Here is a 21,540-nt window from a genome sequence, read left to right as displayed (position 1 = left end):
CCAAAGGTGTGCTGATCAGATGATGGAGAGATGGCAGCAAAGCAGCACACAGACCCTGACATTACTGTTATTAGTATTTCACATTCTTATTCTCAGAGGTGGATGGAGACGTCTTTGATGAGCTCAAGGTCCTTTTATCAGTGACAGGTAAGGATGGGAAAACATTTGAACATGCATGAGGTGGTTTAGATCTCACAGGCAGTGTGGACCCATCAGGTACCTTGGTTATGTCCAAATGAGATATTGTTGTCATGATCTTTGAGGCCTAAGAATGTATTTTCGATGTCACTTTACAATAAGGTACACAAAAATACAGTAGTTACTGAGGAACTAATGAGCAGAGTAGTTACTTAGGAACTAATGAGCAGAGTAGTTACTGAGGAACTAACGAGGAACTAATGAGCAGAGTAGTTACTGAGGAACTAATGATTAACTAATGAGCAGAGTAGTTACTTAGGAACTAACGAGGAACTAATGAGTAGAGTAGTTACTTAGGAACTAATGAGCAGAGTAGTTACTGAGGAACTAACGAGGAACTAATGAGCAGAGTAGTTACTTGGGAACTAATGAGGAACTAATGAGCAGAGTAGTTACTTAGGAAGTAACGAGGAACTAATGAGCAGAGTAGTTACTGAGGAACTAATGAGGAACTAGAGAGCAGAGTAGTTACTGAGGAACTAATGAACAGAGTAGTTACTGAGGAAATAAAAGACATACATTTGAGTAGTTAATGAGTAGTGGTTAGGATCAGGTAGGTTTGTTCCTCATCCTAACTACTGTAATTTTGTGTACCTTATTGTAAAGTGAGACTGTATTTTCATTTCATATTCTATTTTTAGCCCCTTTTCCATAGGTTGAAATTGTCAAATGATTTTTGTTTTGTTTTAGTAGTAATTCGTGTTTGTAGAGTAAGAGATTCATTTGGTTGGAGATGAAGCAGACTCCACCATCCATCCCCAGTTTCACCCCAGCTATCACCAGTTGGTGGCGAGTCTCCACTCTTGCCTGCTACGTCCATCCATCAGGTTCCACAATTTATCCTTCAGCCCACAAGAAAGAGGAACCCAGCAGAACCAATGGATCAGGATGAAGCAAGATAGGTAAGCTTTGAAAAAGAATGTAAAGTTCATATTATCAATGTTACCTCAGGTGTTTTTATGCATGACATTGTTTTATTTAAAAATCCTCTTGAATTCCCATGAACACACTTTATCATTTTAATATTTTGGCAGAAAGTCGGTGGTGTTTTGAGGGCCAATCCGAAAGGTGAGGAAATCTTCAAGGGGTGCAACAAGACTAAAACACTAACTGATGCAACGTGTAAACGGATGGTGAACATCCTGGTTGCAGATATGATGGTCTTTCATTCCATGTCAGACCATGCGCTGTGGGAAGGGTTCTATCTGTGATCATTAGCCATGATGTGTTTTGAAAGGAGGGTTCCGCCATCATGTGTGACGACAAATTACACCCTGAGAATTGTGACTTGTTTCCCATCCCTCAAAGATCCATTCTCCAAACCTGGATATGTACAGTAAGTGTGTTTTCAATGTAAAACCCAAAGTACTGTTTTTGTTTTTCCTTTAGGTGTGTAGTTTATTAAAATATTGTTTCAAATATGTTCATAGGATGCTTAGCTTAGTGGCAGTGGCTCAGGAGGTAGAGCAGGTCGTCCAGAAATCGTAAGGTTTCTCACTCAGTCACTGTTGTGTCCTCCATTTCTCCTGGCTCTCAAAGTTGTTCCAAGACTATTCTTCAGGATGGTCCAAAAACCAGAGGAGAATATCTGTTAACTGGTCAACAGCTGTTTGGTGAAGAGTGCAGGGAGGCACTATGTCAGGTTTAAGCAACCTAAAACATTCTAAACACAAGAAGAAAGAAGACAACAAGATTGCTTTTACTCGCGAGGAGAACAGACAGAGATGTACTCAGTTTACAACCTCGATCCGTTCTGAGTAAACTCTGCGTTCTCCTCCCTTTTATTCTGTTGGGGATTCCCTAGTTACACAGAGCACGTTGCAGCTCTAAGGGGAGGGGGAGCACAACAGCTGCAACGTGACAATACAATCTCTAGGTGTGTGTGTGTATGTGTGTGTGTGTGTGTGTGTGTGTGTGTGTGTGTGTGCGTGTGTGTGCACGTAAACAATCAATCAAGAGTGTGAATCCGTAAACATGCAGCAGGCTCAGAAACAGGAGGTTCAAAAGGTCCGGTGGATAAAAGAAAGCACATCGTAAATCCAACAGTTACACCAGAACGATCCAAGCACATGTTGTTTATCAGTTCCTGTTTGTTCTTGTTGATCTACAAAGAGTCTCTGTGGATGAGTACATAGAAAAGATAACAAGTAAACATGACTAAGGAAGGAACAAAATCAGCTGAGCGCTCATGCGGTCAAGAGGAGTTCCTTCATCTTCTTCTCCGTAGCCCCATAAAACTTTACTGCTCAGACACACACACATACAGAGGTTATAGTGGTTCAAACAAAGGAAGATACATTCTTTAAGACAAATATATGATAACATTTATATACATTTCTCCAACATTTCCCTCCTGTTTATCATGTATTTGCTCAAATTCTCATATCATTCTATAACCACTTCCTTTCGGATTTTCAGTCAAGAATTATTATTATTATTATTTGTTTTTTGTATGAACACAAACACATTTACACTAAGAGTCAAATGTGACTTTTACTCATAGTCACCTGGTCTGGAAACAGATCAGGCAAATGGAGATCATCCTCCATGTCTATAGCTGTCTCCATCTCTCTCTCGTTCCCTTCCAGATCCAACAACAAATACATTTGTGCCATTTTAGTTTCCATGGGTGAAATAGCTGCATTCATCATTTTGTTAAATAGACCCCCCACACAGGGAACAACACAACATCCACACAAGGTTACGATTGCTGCAAAAACAGCACTTGACATCAATAGAGATGACACCAAGGATTTGCACTTGCCAAACATATCAAGCCAACTGTCCCACCATGAGGTTTCCACTCCAGAGTGTTCCTTCATCTTACCATTCAGGGTGCGGAGGCCTTCAATGGCCTGTGTCAGGCTGCCATCAGCAGCAGTGTTGTTAGGAATGAAGGTACAGCATTGTTCTCCAAACATTGCACACACACCTCCTTCCTTTGTTAACATGTCCACCGCAATCCTATTTTGGTAAGCCATCAGGGACGTGGCTTTAAGTTGTTCTTTGACCGCTTCAAATCCGACTTGTGTCCAATTTCCCAATTTCTGAACATTGTAGTGGATGTAGTTAATCCTGTCTACGTTTTTATTGACGGTAATCCATGGAAGTATGGATTCCCATCCAGCCGCAATCTGGTTAATCAATTTATACTCATCTGGCACACCTCTAGGAACACCAATGGCATCAATGGATGTGGGATCCTGGTCACCCATCCATTTTGGTTGTTCTCGCTTATAACGTGGTAATTCAAGAGTGGGTAATCTGGTGAGATCAGTTACTGCCATAGAGTAAACTGATACTGGCAGCAGCAATGTCACTAAAGCACACAAACCCGACGCATCCTTTGGTAGGGAGTCAAAAAGACGACCATCACCACACCACCACCAAATATCACTACGTGATAAAGGGAGGAATGGTGCGGTTGGGGGTGTCAAAATCTCATCACACCAGGTAGAGGGCAGGTTTCCCAATATTCTCCCCTTCCCAGGTAGAGTGACACAGGTAAAATTATTGGGCGCTACCCTTTTTGAGAACACCGGTTTTTCTTTTTCGTTAAGGATGAGTGGAAAGTATGTGTCCCACATCACACATGATGAATTGGGGTTTGTGTTTGTCATTGTCTCAAAAACACACTGAACAGGGATCACTGCTGGTATCACCCGTAGAACTGGTCGTGGTTCCATACACACAACACAGTCACCAAAATGTGATACGTTTGCTGCCTGTTCAGCCAATAACAGCCAATTGTTATTTTGTTGGTTAACTCCAGTGGTAACCCGAAACCATTCATCAGCCGAGGGGTTCTTTGTGACCTTGATGCCCACTGTGGTGGCTATCGGGGATGCAATAGGTGTCTGAACTACATTTGGAACATACTTGTCTAAGCACAATTGTAATAGAAAATGGTGTGAACCAACTACTGTCCAAGGCCAAAATAGGAATAACCAACAGGCATCTTCACAATCATCGCACAAGGTTTTGTTATGTGTTAGATCTACCGACAATATTAATTCAGCCTGGGTTACGGTCATACTCATGCATGCGCGTTGTTTTTTAGCCGCTACATTGGTCGTATAAGACGTCCAATTTTTTCCCTTTGGGTCCACTACTAATGTGGACCATGATGTGTCTTTCTGGTCATTTGTGACATACCACAAATTTTGAGAACCATAACCCAGTGAAGCTGCCGATTTCCCTTTCATTTTAATACTCCCATATGGTATTTGTACAACGTTTACAGACTGTGGAAATAAACAAACTTGAGGGATAGAAATGTGGCTTCTAGTTAGTGAACATCTTGACATAGAGATTACATTATGGTGTTGTGGTAACTGATTACGCTTAACTTTATCAGTTGATGTTGTTGTCAAATCTTTGACAAATAATCCTGCTCCCATCAGGAGTATGACCAGAAGCAAACTTCCCACAAAGAATCTTACTTCTTTGATCATTTCGCAGAAAACCTTGGGAGGTCCGCCTCTACTAGGATTGGTGTCTTGTAATTTCTTCACTGACAGTCAGGTATTTACAGACTCTAAATGTCTGCACCCACCTTATTGTCAGACCTTTGCTCACCTTTCCCGTCGGGGTTTTCTGCTGAAAGGATCTTTTTACAATGTGTCAAATGGATCCAGGTAGACCTCTGAGCTATTTTAAGTGCAGTAGGTGTGGTCAACAGCACTTGAAAGGGTCCTTCCCACTTGGGTGAATGCCAGTGCTTCTTTTTGATGCTTTTGATGAGGACCCAATCTCCTGGTTGAACTAACTGAATCTCCTGCTGGGAGACAGAAGAATTCTCAGCAGGTTGACATTTATTATTTTGCCTTTCCAACAAGCGTATAGTCAGCGAGATTAGCGTCATCATCAGCTTCCCATTGACTTTTGAAGTATGGTAGTCTATATGGTCTTCCAAATAAAATTTCAAATGGTGTTAATCCATTTGAAGCAGTTATATTAATATATAATTTAACAAGATCAAGACTTTGTGTCCATGGTCTCCCTGTTTCCTCCATACACTTTTTGAGTCTATTTTTTATTGTTCCATTCATTCGTTCCACTAGTCCTGCGCTTTGAGGGAGGTAAGCACAATGATTTTTTAGGTTAATATGGAACATTGTTCCTATTTTTTGTATTATCCGGTTTACAAAATGAGAGCCATTGTCACTATAAATCGTGTCAGGTATACCATATCATGGTATAATATCTTTACGTAGTGCTTTTACTACCGTCAAGGCATCAGGATGCTTTGTTGGAAAGAGTTCTATCCATTTAGAAAATGCATCTATGATGACCAAACAAAATTTCCTTCCTTCGCTTTTGCTTAGCTCTATGAAGTCCATATGTATTACCTGGAAAGGATATTGCGGTGTTGGAAACCGACCGCGTCGCGGGCGTAAATTGCCTTTCGGATTGTGCTTTGCGCATGTTAGACAGGCTCTACAAACATTTTTTGAATATGAATTAAAGCCATAGGTGGTAAAATATTGATGTATCTGACTAACCATCCCTCCTGTTGAGACATGTGACACACCATGGCTCAAAATAGCCTCCCATCTACTGTATATACATTTTTGGAAAAATAGGCTTCAAATTTTGGTCAACATAGATGGCATTTTTAAGTGTAGCCCCTTTTCTTTTCCAAATTTTTATTTCAGACTACGAATTTGTTATTGCATGCCTTTGAGAACCTCATTATCGAGGTGTTGTTGCGGTGGTGTCAATACGGTCATTTAATTTCCAGCAGTAACTTTAGTCATGTTATCTGCAAATGCATTTCCTTTTGTGGTTTTATTAGTGCTCGTTGGTGTGTGCAGCACATTTACAAATTGCAAGTTTTAATGGTAATTAAACAGCATCTAATAACTCCTGTAACAGGTGCGCATCTGTATCTGGCTTGCCTGTCAATGTTACCGTGCCCCCGCTTCTCCAATATTGGGCAAATGTGTGCACAGTAGCATATGCATATTGGCTATCGGTGCATATAGTTACTGTTTTATCTTTCCATTTTTCACCTTTTGCCTTGTAGAGTGACACATGTGGTGTTCCCCACTGTCGATACAGTGTTTGTAGGTCTTTTAATTGAACTCCTGCTACCGCAGTAGTTGATCCATCTGAATAGATGTAATCAATGAGTACAACTCCTGGTGTTGCTCGCCAATTGTTTTTCATATTCTGGATTTGGCCCTAAAGTACCTCGGTAGTACAGAGTTATGTGTAAGTTGTCGCTAGTCATTGTGTCCTCAATATTTTGCAGTAACGCTTGTCCCTCCTGTAGACGATTGGTTCCCACACTCTGAGGTGGTTTGTTTGGTATGTCCAATGAATAATAGTAGGAAGGGAATTCTTCCGCTTTTACTGCAAATGAGTCTTTTATTTCATGTTGCCTTTTAACAATGATGTTTCCATCACTAGTTGGAACTAAAGCCAGTCCCAGGGCTGACAAGCCATCTCTCCACAGCAGATTGACAGGACATTTTGGTACCAATAAAATGGGCAACTGACATGCCTTTCCATACTGTTTGTGGTACTACAAGTACTACCACAGCAGGATTTACAGCTCTTGTAAATTGAGCTCCACTAAGTTTTTGTTCATTGACTCAGAAGTGTCCCTTTCTTCTGCTGTGGGAGCAGGCTGGCCTAGTCACACAGTGTAGGATTTCTTGGTGTTTATTTACTTTTAATTTTATTTATTTATTTATTTTTTAACAATTGCGTCCAATATGCCCTTCTTTTCCACAACACCAACAGCCTGACGCATTTAGTCTAAATTGTCCTCTTCCAAATCCTCCTGTTTAGTGCGTTACTTTGAAAGTATATTTGACCTTCCTCATTTATGAAGGTATCTTCATTTTTTAAGCCTAAGATTTTTCCTTTGTCATTTTCTTTCCCCATGTTTAACATATTCTTCTAGCATGCCTGTTGCAAAATGTATGTAATATTTGAAGAACCAATTTCTTATAGCGTCTTTTGAATTAGCGTGTAACGCAGTTTTTAGCTGTTGTTATAACGACCCTGTGGGTCATCATTATCCCGTTAGCCACTTTGTTTTAAATACCGTTATCATTGTGGCTCCGTAATCATCAAATGTTTCATCTAGTTGTTGTTTAGTTCTACCCATGGCGGTGTCATCTGCTCTTTTTAGGAAACGTCGAGTGGTTCGGTTGATCAGGCCTTGCACTCGGTGTTCCAGTTCTCTGCTGTGTAATATCACTACACTGCTCCTCATATCGTGGTGGAGACACCAGCAAGAGAGGATCCAGTGAGGGTTTGCCTTGCTGTCTTTCTTCCCTACTTTACTCAATTCTTTTAACATTTATCCCTGTCTCATTTTCTTCTCTATGAAACATCACTTCTTTAGTTTTCAATTCCTCAGTCCCTTCTCTCCTATTTTTATCTTCTCAAACTTCTATTTCCACCTTTGCACTTTCCTGTTCCTTTTTTCTTTTCTTTTTACACACACGTTTCTTTTTTGTTTTTCTTTTTCTTTTCTTTTTCTCCTTCTTCTCTTTTTTGAGCTGTATTAAGCCAAAACTGTCTCTTCATATCCTTCTTTTTTCATCTTTTTATATTTTCTTTTTATCATTATTTTTCATCCACTAAAGTATCTAGTCCTGTAACGACACTATTTTTTGGGAATTTAATTGGCCATCATACCCGTATTTAGACACCCATTTATCCAGGTATTTTAACTTTGTTGAATCTTGTTTTTCAACGAATCGCCAGTCTTTACTCTGTAAGTTATCTTTATAGTTTGTTTTACTTTTTCCATTTCCCATTTTAATTCAATTTGGTCCCAGTTATGATGTTAATTCCTAGGGAATTCTAATAACTGGGTTTTCTTTCTGTCAGTGAGGTGGCGAAAAATGATCTTATTGTGGTAATTCTCAAGCTTCTACCCCGGTGGGGGCGGAGAATTCTTGCCTCTGCTTCCACAACAAGTCACCACTTCCAATCTCACCGCTTTGGTATGAGATAAGTTTCTAGTGAAACTTAGTCTCCACTCACACTCACAAGCACACAACACGGAATGTAAATGCGCGCATAGGACTCCGCCGTCCTGTTATTACCACGGAATTTGTCAGAATCCAGCATCCCTCTTTACCACAAAATTTATGGGAATCCGGTGTCCATCTTTACCACGGATTTTGTAGGAATTCGGTGTCCTTCAATTACTTGCCATTGACTAGTATTCACAAGGTTTCACTCTAAGCAGGCTTTTACTGACTCCGCTCTGTCCTAACGCGTTTCACTCATTCTCTTTTAATCCCCCCTAAGGAAATATAACTCACCAAGTTGTCTTCCTTCTCCGAGGTATACCGTCAACCATCAGACTCCAGCCAGTGAAACAAGAGCCAGTCCCAGAAAGGGTCTGTTTGCCGTGGCCACGGTCTTTCTGGTTGTCGTTTCCTCAGCTGGAATCCTCAGGTGTCTTGGTATCCGGCTCGAAGGACCAAATTAATGTCAGGTTCAAGCAACCTAAAACATTCTAAACACACTAAGAAAGAAGAAAGAAGACAACAAGATTGCTTTTACTCGCGAGGAGAACAGACAGAGATGTACTCAGTTTACAACCTCGATCCGTTCTGAGTAAACTCTGCGTTCTCCTCCCTTTTATTCTGTTGGGGATTCCCTAGTTACACAGAGCACGTTGGAGCTCTAAGGGGAGGGGGAGCACAACAGCTGCAACGTGACAATACAATCTGTATCTAACTGTGTATGTGGGGGTGTGTTCACATAAACAAACAATCAAGAGTGTGAATCTGTAAACATGCAGCAGGCTCAGAAACAGGAGGTTCAAAAGGTCCGGTGGATAAAAGAAAGCACATCATAAATCCAACAGTTACACCAGAACATTCCAAGCACATGTTGTTTATCAGTTCCTGTTTGTTCTTCTTGATCTACAAAGAGTCTCTGTGGATGAGTGCATAGAAAAGATAACAAGTAAACATGACTAAGGGAGGAACAAAATCAGCTGAGCGCTCATGCGGTCAAGAGGAGTTCCTTCATCTTCTTCTCCGTAGCCCCATAAAACTTTACTGCTCAGACACACACACACAGATGTTATAGTGGTTTAAACAAAGGAATACATTCTTTAAGACAAATTTATGATAACATTTATATACATTTCTCCAACACGTTATCCACAATAAGACATTCAACCGATGAATCCGTGGTCAAAGAAGATGAGAGCAACTTTCCAGTATCGACAGAATATGATCCAAGCGGAAGATGTATCATCGTCTGTCCTCAATGTGTTCCCTCGCTTCCTTGATGTTCCTGGATTGGTAAGGAAATCTTGAGTATTTGGACTAGTTCAGTATTGGATTACCCATTACGTCAACCATTTGTAAACCTGTAGGCCTGCAGGATATGAAATATTCATGTCTTGATCATAGATTGACCAGGATTTCTCAATGATGTTTGCTGATGAAGTTTCTCAGAGGTTCCTGGCTAAGTGGTCAACTGTCTTCAAAGCAAAAGTCATTGCAGACTGCAAGACTCTCCCACAAAAGCAGAACATCGATGAGTTGCTGTCAGGAACTGAACCTCAACCTGATGACAGCTGTGGTCAGTAGAAACAGTTCTGTATTACGCAAATAACTTCAAATATTTATTTCCTAGCTGTTTCAAAATGATTTATTTTCTTTCAGGCTGGGGCAGTGATACATCCTCCATCCTTCTACTCCTGCATCTGCTCCCTCCGACTTCAAGAGGCCAGGAAAAAACAGCAAAGATCAGTTTGTCAAGCAACCAACCATCTTCTCAGACATCTTAAAGTATGCAAAGGTCCATTTTTACATATCAGATTATGATTTCTGTCTAAAAGCATTCATTTTAGGTTGCAGATGTTCTTGAATCAGCTAATTGTGTTGTTTCAGTCTAGTAATAAGGTGTGTAATATATAGATACAATAATAGAATACAATACAATATATCCATCTGAGAAATGGTAACCATGCAAAGGCGTTTAATTGTTGTTGTTGCCCCTTTCACCTACAGGAAGGAGCCGGTGTGCCACCTTCCCAGACTTGAAATGTTAAGAGAAAACATGGAGAAGAAAGGCGTATTCAAACGAGAAAAACAGTGCGATTTTATGACAAACTGGGAATGTTATGAGAAAAATAGTCTCATTTTAGTAGCATAGAGCTGAAATATTGAAGTCATACTATGAAAAAAACAAACTAAATAAAGTTGTACTTTCTGGAACATTAGCTTGGGAAAAATGTATGGCATATACGTGGCATCCTTTCATTTTTCATATGTGGCCCTGGCCGGAGGAAAAACCTTTGGACGCACCTGTAACGGCCCTACAACAACAGACTTTTGAACGGCTCTTTGAGAGCCGTCTCCCTCCAAAGAGCCATAAATCCCATCTCTAGTCTCCATGCGCCGTGGCCGTGAGTGTGTTTGGTCGGTCCTTTGAAAGTAACTTCTAAAAGTAACAACATCCACTGTTTTATTACAATATATTACAGTAACATAGAACATAGCATGTAGAATATAGAGCAGGGCCCCTCAGTAGGCCACCTATTTGTGGTCTCCAAACTGTTATTCCTTCACTATGTGTTCTGTTTGGGCCAGCGCACCGTTTACTGCCTTCTAAATACGCCTTTGAACATTATTGGAGCCCTCAAGGCATGAAATAACAAGAGAAAATAAGACATATAAGACATAGAAAACCTGTGTACTACCTTTTTAATTCACTTTTTAGCTTTATTGGAGCCCTCTAGACATGAAATAACACCCCTATAGTCACGTTTACCCTCCTATTACCCAATGTAGTAGACATAATAAGAGAAAATAAGACATAGACATAAATAAGATCACACATGTTGGCAGTTGCTTGTTGTTTTCTGGACAGCGTACTTTAAATTGGCTTTACACTGGCACTAGCCAATATAGAGTACAGAGAATAAGAGTAAATAAGCCGTGTAAGTTGTAAATAAAACTCCTGCTGGAGGAGTGTCACAGTAAATGTGTCCCCCAGGGAACCTCAGCGAGGAGTCTGGTGCCCGTCTCGCTGAACACCGACACCCAGTGGCCATTGTGGAATACTACGTTCACAAATAGAACGCTTCTTCAGGCTTGAATTTGTGTTTTAGTTCATTTATTTAGATCCTTTAGACATTTTTATGCTTGAGAACGTGTCATTTAGGCCAAGGCTACGTACAATTGGCTTACTTCTCACGTGTGACGTTACACGTCTGCGACCCGAAAGAGGCCAAAGGAACTTTTATTCCCCGCCGTGTGTTCGCATGTGCAACACCAGCGTGTCGTGCAGAGTGAACGTTTTAGTGCAGCGTGAACACCGAAAGGCTTTTTCTCCCGCGTGCGTTCTCATGTGCGACGCCATGTTTGACTTTTGGGCAAATCCTTTGCCGCAAACTGAGCAACTGAAAGGTTTCTCTCCCGTGTGCGTCCTCATGTGGGCCACCATGGTGCCGTTGTGAGAGAAGCTTTTGTGACACACTGAGCAACTAAAGGGTTTTTCTCCCGTGTGTTTCCTCATGTGCGAGACCACAGACGCATTGTTGGTGAACCTTTGGTCACAAACGGAGCACCTGAAGGGTTTTTCTCCCGTGTGCGTTCTTATGTGGGATTCCATTGTTTCTTTCTGAGCGAATCGTTTGTCGCAAACCGAGCATCTGAAGGGTTTTTCTCCCGTGTGCGTCCTCAAGTGTCGCGTGAAGTCGCTCTTGCGAGAAAAACTTTTCTCGCAACCGGAGCAACCAAAGGGTTTTTCGCCGGTGTGTTTCCTCACGTGCGCCAGCATGTGTGCGTTTTGAGTGAATCTCTTATCGCAGACCGAGCACCTGAAGGGTTTTTCTCCTGTGTGTTTCCTCATGTGTAACAACATGTGTGGCCTCTGAGTGAATCGTTTGTCGCAAACTGAGCATCTGAAGGGTTTTTCCTGCGTGTGCGTTCTCATGTGTGTCGACACGTGTATCTTCATCGAGAAGCTTTTGTGGCAGACCGAACATCGAAAGGGTTTCTCTCCTGTGTGCGTTCTCATGTGCGACACCACGGACACATTGTGAGAGAATCTTTTATCGCACACTGAACAACTAAAAGGTTTTTCTCCTGTGTGCGTTCTCATGTGACGCGTCAAATAGCTCTGATAAAAAAAGCCTTTGGCGCAAAACGAACAAGTGAAGCGCTCTTTACCCGCCTTCTTTTTATCGTCAGTCCACACATCACCTTCACCGTCCATATCGCTGCTCAAAGACTGACCGTCGTCCTCCTCTGGGGAGTGTGACGTCACGTCGTCGCTATCTGATAGCGGAGCTAAGAGCTTGTCTGCTTGCGGTTCGCCTTCGTGGTCTTCAGTCTTCACGGAGACGACCGTCAGCGGCAACGTGGTGACATCGACCTGCTGCGGCCCTGGAAGACCCCCTCCCTCCTGAGTGATCCGTTGTTCCTCCTCTTCCTCTTTCATGTGGGGGGTCCGGTGCTCCTCTTCCTCTTTCACACGGACGGGCGGGGTATCCTCCTGCTTCAAAGTGGAGCGCCCCCGCTGCGGCTGAGGGGGACGTTCTTCTTGATGACCAATCAGCTGCCGGACGTCTGCAGGACACAAACGACGTAAACGCACGTGAGCTCGCGTGATGCCACATCAGCGTTTCCCATACATTCATTGATTTTTACATTTGGGCCACCCCACACAGATTTTCTTGAATTTCTGTTCAACGTTGCTCACATTTGCGCTGCTACCAAAGGTGCGGGCCGGGTTGTCGTTACGATTTCGGCCAGCAGATGTTGGGGTAGCAATGTTGTTAGCTTCCGTCCATCCATTTTCTATACCGCCTCTCCTCTTTAGGGTCGCGGGGGCATGCTGGAGCCTATCCCAGCTGACTTTGGGCGACAGGCGGGGTACACCCTGGACTGGTGTCCAGCCAATAGCAGGGCACATATAGACAACCAATCACATTCATACCATTTAGAGTCTCCAATGAAGCTAACATGCATGTTTTTGGAATGTGGGAGGAAACCGGAGTACCCAGAAAACCCACACACGCACGGGGAGAACATGCAAACTCCACACAGAAATGCCCAACGGAGAATCCAACCCAGGTCTTCCATCTCCAGACTGTTACTGTGTTGGCCAACATGCTAACCACTAGACCATTATTTTTATTTTTGAATAATCTGGCGGTCTGGTGATTATGTGATAGACACAAAAAACAAAACGTTTGATTTTATGAATAAGTACGAAGTAACGTAGCTCTATTAAGAATATTGTCCTTAGCTAGCGTACGGAGGCCGCCATCTTGGAAGATAAAGGCGTTGTTGTTGTTGTTTCACCGGCGCAGTCCGCATATTACCGACATAAAGTATTTTAAAAGTGCTTGGCGAACATGAAAACACACCTCCAACTTGTAGTTCCATTCCAGTCTTGCTATCAGCTTCCAGTTGTCGTCGAAGTCGCTCGTTCTCCTCTCTCGTTCGGGAAAGTTCCTCCTCGTACGACGCGATCGTTCTCTCAAACAGCGCCGATATTTCATCAGCCGCCGCCATTAGTCGCTCCTTTATCGACTCCTTAAACATTTTCAATGTGCTTCAATTGGGCTGCACGTCGTCACCTTCGTCCTTCTTGTCTCGGGAGCCTTGCTAGCTTCCGCCTTTTTCTTCTTCTTCTAAAGCATCATTGACTTTACACTGCTGCCATCTGGCGGCGGTATTGAAGATTGCCGAAAAGAAAGAAGGGCTGCCAAAAAGGTCCCAATCAAATTACAAATAATTTGATAGAAATGTAAATGATCACCCTATAGAGGGGGGAAATCAAAGACACCCCAAAAATGAAAGTGAAAAAATGATGCAGCACACTGGTCCATTTAGCTAAAATGTCATTGTAGCAACTCAAAATGATTCTCAGTAGTTTGTGTGGCCCCCACGTGCTTGTACGCATGCCTGACAACGTGGGGGCATGCTCCTAATGAGACTACGGATGGTGTCCTGGGGGATCTCCTCCCAGATCTGGACCAGGGCATCACTGCGGTACCTGGACGCATGGAGGAGATTCCAGGAGACAGGTAGTTACTCCAGGAGAGCTGGACAGGGCCGTAGAAGGTCCTTCAACCCTCAGCAGGATCGGTATCTGCTCCTTTGTGCAAGGAGGAACAGGATGAGCACTGCCAGAGCCCTACAAAATGACCTCCAGCAGGCCACTGGTGTGAATGTTTCTGACCAAACAATCAGAAACAGGCTCCATGAGGGTGGCCTGAGGGCCCGACATCCTGTAGTGGGCCCTGTGCTCACTGCCCAGCACCGTAGAGCTCAATTGGCATTTGCCATAGACCACCAGAATTGGCAACTACACCACTGGTGCCCTGTGCTCTTCCCTGATGAGAGCAAGTTCAACCTGAGCACATGCGACAGACGTGAAAGGGTCTGGAGATGCCGTGGAGAACGTTATGCTGCCTGCAACATCATTCAGCATGACCGGTTTGGTGGTGGGTCAGTGATGGTCTGGGGAGGCATATCCCTGGAAGGACGCACAGACCTCTACAGGTTAGATAACGGCACCCTGACTGCTATTAGGTATCGGGATGAAATCCTTGGACCCATTGTCAGAACCTACGCTGGTGCAGTGGGACCTGGGTTTCTCCTGGTCCACGACAATGCCCGACCTCATGTGGCTAGTGTATGCAGGTACTTCCTGGAGGATGAAGGAATTGATACCATTGACTGGCCCCCACGTTCACCTGACCTAAACCCAATAGAACACTCTGGGACATTATGTTTAGGTCCATCCGGCGCCGCCAGGTTGCTCCTCAGACTGTCCAGGAGCTCATGGATCCCCCAGGACACCATCCGTAGTCTCATGAGGAGCATGCCCCCACGTTGTCAGGCATGCGTACAAGCACGTGGGGGCCACACAAACTACTGAGAATCATTTTGAGTTGCTACAATGACATTTTAGCTAAATGGACCAGTGTGCTGCATCATTTTTTCACTTTCATTTTTGGGGTGTCTTTGATTTCCCCCCTCTATAGGGTGATCATTTTCATTTCTATCAAATGATGTGGCATCATTTTGTTACTAATACATCACCCACTTATTATCAGGAAACATATTCAACATCATTTTCCCCCAGTTTAGATCTGATGTGTTTTTGAAGTCAACTCGGGACAAAAAAGTTGTATTCTAATGAGAAAAAAGGTGCAATTTGAAGTGAATACATGAGTAATATGATGAGAAAAATAATCGCATTTTAGTAACGTAGAGTTGAAATATTAAAGGAAAGAATATCTTATTTTGTAAAAAAGTGGTAATATTACGAGAAACAAAATATAAATAAATACATTTGGAAAATGAGCTTGGGGGAAAAGTTAGAATATTATGGGAATAAAGTCATGATTCCGAGAAGAAAATTTACAAGCAGAAATTTGAAATACTTTGAAGATGAAATCGTCAACAGCCCTCGCCTGTAACGGGACAAGCAAGAGTCTTTTGAACGGCTCTTTGAGACGAACGGCTCCCGAGAGCCGTCTCCCTCCAAAGAGCCATAAATCCCATCTCTATTCTGCACGCGCCCAGTCCACTCAGGCGGGAACGACCACCAGGAAAGGACAAACTAGCTCGCCTACCCGCCTTCTGCTTCACTGTGGGGGAGCTGGGAAATAATCACTGTAGGAAATTTATGAGAATAAAATTGCAAATTTCCAAGGAGGAAGTTATGAGAAACAAAGGCTTAATGAGGAAAAAAAGTCATAAACTTAGGAGAATAAAGTCTGAAATTTACGAGAATAAAAAAAAAAATCATAAATTTATGAGCAAGCGCCAGTATTTCACCAGCCGCCGCCATTAGTCGCACCTCCGCCAACTTTCTCAACATTTTTTATATCGGCCTTTAAGAAGGACTGGAACAATTTGGGTTTTGTTGCTTTGTCCTAATGAAGTATGATGACATCACTACTACCATGAGAACCAGAGTACAGAGGGGAAAAGCCACCTGCCGTGGCCCAGCAAGGTGCACTGTATTCGGGACACGTTCCGAGCAGCCTCGTGAGGCCATGGAGGTCTCTGGCAAACCTTTTGCACTTTTCAAACCCTGCGGCGCTGGCGTTTCAGGTGGCTGATAAGGTGTTTTGTGTGCTCCATGGGTTTTTTTCCTTCTTCACGTCACGCTATCCAAGGTCACAATCAAAATGACCTTTATTGTAAAGAATGTATGCAACACAAACAAAAAAATCTGACTTATGGTAGTTCACACAAACACGTATCTCTGCAGTCCAAAAGAAGGAAGGTGAGGAAAACTCCAACCAATCAGATGTCATCATTTCTTCGTTTTGTCCTCCAGTCTGTGTTCTCGTATGTGATTCCATCTGGAATTCCTGAACAACTAAAGGGTTTTTCTCCTGTGTATGTGCTCATGTGACAACATAATTGATCTACGGAAGAATCTTTTATCGCAAACTGAGCACCGATAAGGTTTTTCTCCCGTGTGTGTTCTCGTGTGTCGAGTCAAATCGCCCTTGTGGGAAAAGCTTTTCGGGCAAACGGAGCACTCAAAGGCTTTTTTCCCTGCGTGCGTCGCCACATGCGCGACCATGCCGGACTCAGTAGAGAATCTTTTACCGCAGACTGAACAACTGAAGGTTTGCTCGCCAGTGTGTGTCTGCAAGTGTCGCGCCAAATTGCTCTTTGAAGAAAAGCTTTTGCCGCAAACTGAGCACATGAAAGGTTTTTCTCCCGTGTGTGTTCTCATGTGGGAAACCATGGCTGCATTGTGCGAGAATGCTTTATCGCACACGGGACATGTAAAGGGTTTCTCCCCTGTGTGTATCCTCACGTGTGATTCCATGTATGCCTTCTGGGTGAATCTTTTCCAACAAAATGAGCACCTGAAGGGTTTTTCTGTGGTGTGCGTTCCCATGTGTCGAGTCAAGCAGTGTTTGTAGAAGAAGCTCTCGCCACAAACTGAGCAGCTGAAAGGTTTTTCCCCAGTGTGCGTCCTCACGTGCGAGAGCATGTGCGCCTTTTGAGTGAACCTCTTATCGCAAACTAAGCACCTAAAGGGTTTTTCTCCCGTGTGCGTCCGCATGTGTCGAGTCAAAACAACCTTTTGAGAAAATCTTTTGTCACACACCGAGCAGCTGAAACGTTTTTCAGCCGAGTGTCTGTCGCCAGTGTGAGCCCTCGTGCGACCTTCACAGTCTGCACCACCGCTCGAAGCCTCGCTATCCGACAGTGGAGCTAGGAGGTTGTCTGCGTGGTGGTCTCCATCGGCTTCGGTTGTCATGCGCCGAGGCTCCTCGCTCAGACCGTGATGAAGCTGTGATGACTCAGGTGGTTTCCCTTCGTGCTCTTCAGTCTTCACAGAGACACCAGTCGGCGGCAACTCGGTGTGATCAGCCTCCTGAGTGATCCGGAGTTCCTCCTCTTCCTCTTTAACGTGGGAAGGCTGGGGATCCTCCCGCTTCAAAGTGGAGCTGCCCCCCTGCGGCCCAGGAGGACCTTCTTGACCACCAATCATCTGCTGGACATCTGGAGGACAAAAAAGTAACTCAGATGTCTTTTTTTGTTCTTTCCATTTCTCTTTTTATATATTTTATTACCAATATGAGTATATTTTATTTCATTTTAAATTTAATGTATAGGTTTAATTTAAATTTGATTCCATATTTTTCTATTCTATATTTGTCACTCTGTAGCACATTGAGATTGCTAAAATGTAAAGTAAATAAAATGTATTATAATCATTATTATTATTAAAGTTGGATTTCCACCTGTAAGATTTGTCCTCGTCAAATATCGCGGCGTCACCATTATTAACAAACGCGCAATGTACATAAATGCTCGTCAGTTATTTTGACTGTAGCTAAGATGCAGTAACCATTCCCATCCGGAGGGTGGCGGTATTTCACTGCTTTCGTAGTGAAAACGACCAAACACAAAAGACGACGGCCGCCATGATGGATGCTATGCTACCATATACAGAGGAGCTTGTGGCTCTAAAATATCAAACTACTTCACTTCGTGTGTTCATTGACATACCCGCAGTGTGTAACACGATCCGAGTCTTGCTAACAGCTTCCAGTTGTTGTCGATGTCGCTCCTTCTCCTCTCTCGTGCGAGAAAGTTCCTCCTCGTACGACGCGATTGTTCTTTCAAACAGCGCCAATATTTCATCGGCGGCCGCCATTAGTCGCTCCTTCACCAACTCTTCCAACATTTCCTGTGTTGTTGTTTTGCTCGGTTACACTTGGTGATGTTCTGCTGCGCCACCGTTTCGACCAAACGGATTGGAAGGCGGCGGAGATGTGCGATTAATGAACGAGTCGTTAAAAAAAAACATCAAGTTTATGTACACACAATCGGGACTCACGAGTGCTCGTCTTCTTTAACTCGTTCACTTACTCACCCATGCTACAGCTAGCTAACTAAAAAAAGACTACATGCAGGAAGAAATGTGTTGCGCATGCGCGTTTTGATTAGTGAATTGAGTACTGGCGTTACCTCAGCGAGTGACTCGCAGGAAGCCCAGGCAGTAACACGAATAGAGTTTCCCATCACAAAGCGGAAGTGCAGCGGGCCGCGTTCCGGCCGTCGACGCCTCATTGGTTGGCCTGTCAGCGTCTCCGCCATTTTGGATGTGGCAGATGAGTCCCGCACACTTAACACAGTACAGGTGTATACTGTATCATATTTGGGAAACACCCATCCGAAACAAATGGAAGCCCGTTTCCACCATTAAAATAATTATGAAATAAAAAGAGGAAATGATGAGATAAACAGTAAAAATTAAGGGATAAAAAGTTGTAGTTATGAGATAAAGTCATTGGGCCTCATTCACGAACATCTTCTTAAAAGTCTTCTTAAGAAGTGTACTTAAGAAGGCGCGGGTTGGAAACTGCGCCACATTCACGACATGTTCTTAAGTAGGGATAATCGTTGGCACCGGTGTTCTTAGGTTGATGAATGCCAACTGCGATGCCCGTGCATGTGAGCCCTAATTTGCATAGGTCACCGCCTATTATTTCCCATATAAGGTCAAAAATGTGCCGTGCGCAACAGGCAGCTGGAGGCGGAGATGGCAACGCGCAAGGGCAAGACTGAGGAGCAGCTGGACAACAAACGAAAGAAAAAGTTCAATTCTACTGAAATAGAGGTGCTTTTACAAGGAGTGAGCGAACACAAGACCACCTTATTTTCACGTGTATCCACCGGTCATCAGGCCATCCAAAAAGAGTCGGCATGGAGCGCCATTGCAGGAAACATAAATGCCGTTTCCACGGAGAAACGCGCCACCGCAGAGGTTAAAAAGAAGTGTTTTGACTTAAAATAGACTAAAAAAAAAAGATTGGACTGCACCGGAGGGATCTGGAGGAAACGGGAGGTGGGCCATCAATCAGAAACCAAACCATTTCAGAAACTCTAGAAAATATTTCCACAATCATGATGGACAAATAAAGTCAAAATACATAGTTTGTGTGTGACAATGTATTTTTTCTGTGGTTACATTTGATTAGACGCTGCCTAATTAATACAGCAGCCCCGTGCTGTGGCTCAAGACGTGGCTGGGGGCGCATGTCGTTATCTGGGGGTGCTCGTGCGCAATAGGATGCGTAAGAGTCCTCCTGAGCGTTCGTACAATTTGTTCTTAGATCTAAGAACTGTGAGTTAAGAACACGTTTCATGAATGCCAAAAATCTTCGTAAGAAGGCTTTAAGAACAGATTTGTGCGTAAGAAGGTTGCAAACTCCACACAGAAATGCCCAAGAGAGAATCCAACCCAGGTCTTCCATCTCCAGACTGTTACTGTGTTGGCCAACATGCTAACCACTAGACCATTATTTGTATTTTTGAATAATCTGGCGGTCTGCTGATTATGTGATAGACACAAAAAACAAAACGTTTGATTTTATGAATAAGTACGAAGTAACGTAGCTCTATTAAGAATATTGTCCTTAGCTAGCGTACGGAGGCCGCCATCTTGGAAGATAAAGGCGTTGTTGTTGTTGTTTCACCGGCGCAGTCCGCATATTACCGACATAAAGTATTTTAAAAGTGCTTGGCGAACATGAGAACACACCTCCAACTTGTAGTTCCATTCCAGTCTTGCTATCAGCTTCCAGTTGTCGTCGAAGTCGCTCGTTCTCCTCTCTCGTTCGGGAAAGTTCCTCCTCGTACGACGCGATCGTTCTCTCAAACAGCGCCGATATTTCATCAGCCGCCGCCATTAGTCGCTCCTTTATCGACTCCTTAAACATTTTCAATGTGCTTCAATTGGGCTGCACGTCGTCACCTTCGTCCTTCTTGTCTCGGGAGCCTTGCTAGCTTCCGCCTTTTTCTTCTTCTTCTAAAGCATCATTGACTTTACACTGCTGCCATCTGGCGGCGGTATTGAAGATTGCCGAAAAGAAAGAAGGGCTGCCAAAAAGGTCCCAATCAAATTACAAATAATTTGATAGAAATGTAAATGATCACCCTATAGAGGGGGGAAATCAAAGACACCCCAAAAATGAAAGTGAAAAAATGATGCAGCACACTGGTCCATTTAGCTAAAATGTCATTGTAGCAACTCAAAATGATTCTCAGTAGTTTGTGTGGCCCCCACGTGCTTGTACGCATGCCTGACAACGTGGGGGCATGCTCCTAATGAGACTACGGATGGTGTCCTGGGGGATCTCCTCCCAGATCTGGACCAGGGCATCACTGCGGTACCTGGACACATGGAGGAGATTCCAGGAGACAGGTAGTTACTCCAGGAGAGCTGGACAGGGCCGTAGAAGGTCCTTCAACCCTCAGCAGGATCGGTATCTGCTCCTTTGTGCAAGGAGGAACAGGATGAGCACTGCCAGAGCCCTACAAAATGACCTCCAGCAGGCCACTGGTGTGAATGTTTCTGACCAAACAATCAGAAACAGGCTCCATGAGGGTGGCCTGAGGGCCCGACGTCCTGTAGTGGGCCCTGTGCTCACTGCCCAGCACCGTAGAGCTCGATTGGCATTTGCCATAGACCACCAGAATTGGCAACTACACCACTGGTGCCCTGTGCTCTTCCCTGATGAGAGCAAGTTCAACCTGAGCACATGCGACAGACGTGAAAGGGTCTGGAGATGCCGTGGAGAACGTTATGCTGCCTGCAACATCATTCAGCATGACCGCTTTGGTGGTGGGTCAGTGATGGTCTGGGGAGGCATATCCCTGGAAGGACGCACAGACCTCTACAGGTTAGATAACGGCACCCTGACTGCTATTAGGTATCGGGATGAAATCCTTGGACCCATTGTCAGAACCTACGCTGGTGCAGTGGGACCTGGGTTTCTCCTGGTCCACGACAATGCCCGACCTCATGTGGCTAGTGTATGCAGGTAGTTCCTGGAGGATGAAGGAA

General features: G+C 43.7%; 2 protein-coding genes across 6 annotated transcripts; both read right to left on the bottom strand.

Annotated features, from left to right (window-relative positions):
• Positions 1–8,583: 8,583 nt before the first annotated feature.
• On the bottom strand, positions 8,584–13,844 carry LOC129180519 (zinc finger protein OZF-like). The gene is made up of 2 exons (XM_054775085.1): positions 13,568–13,844; positions 8,584–12,764 (listed from the first exon to the last, which is right to left on the bottom strand). The coding sequence occupies exons 1-2, from the start codon at positions 13,743–13,745 to the stop codon at positions 11,434–11,436; spliced, it is 1,509 nt and encodes a 502-aa protein (XP_054631060.1). The 5' UTR covers positions 13,746–13,844; the 3' UTR covers positions 8,584–11,433.
• A 2,493-nt stretch (positions 13,845–16,337) lies between these two features.
• Positions 16,338–20,512, bottom strand: LOC129180522 (gastrula zinc finger protein XlCGF8.2DB-like). Of its 5 annotated transcripts, none has more exons than XM_054775100.1 (3): positions 20,236–20,512; positions 18,660–18,816; positions 16,338–17,687 (listed from the first exon to the last, which is right to left on the bottom strand). In XM_054775100.1, the coding sequence occupies exon 3, from the start codon at positions 17,674–17,676 to the stop codon at positions 16,543–16,545; it is 1,134 nt and encodes a 377-aa protein (XP_054631075.1). In that variant the 5' UTR covers positions 17,677–17,687; positions 18,660–18,816; positions 20,236–20,512; the 3' UTR covers positions 16,338–16,542. The 5 variants fall into 5 exon arrangements, with proteins under 5 accessions (XP_054631075.1, XP_054631073.1, XP_054631072.1 ...); XM_054775098.1 differs by lacking the exon at positions 20,236–20,512 and adding an exon at positions 18,198–18,378 and having other exon boundaries at positions 18,660–18,664; XM_054775097.1 differs by lacking the exon at positions 18,660–18,816.
• Positions 20,513–21,540: the final 1,028 nt, after the last annotated feature.

The sequence above is a fragment of the Dunckerocampus dactyliophorus genome, chromosome 4 (assembly GCF_027744805.1).
Source record: "Dunckerocampus dactyliophorus isolate RoL2022-P2 chromosome 4, RoL_Ddac_1.1, whole genome shotgun sequence".
Lineage (NCBI taxonomy): Eukaryota > Metazoa > Chordata > Actinopteri > Syngnathiformes > Syngnathidae > Dunckerocampus > Dunckerocampus dactyliophorus.
The sequence above is the reverse complement of the archived record's forward strand: the minus strand, read 5'-3'. Positions and strand labels throughout refer to the sequence as shown.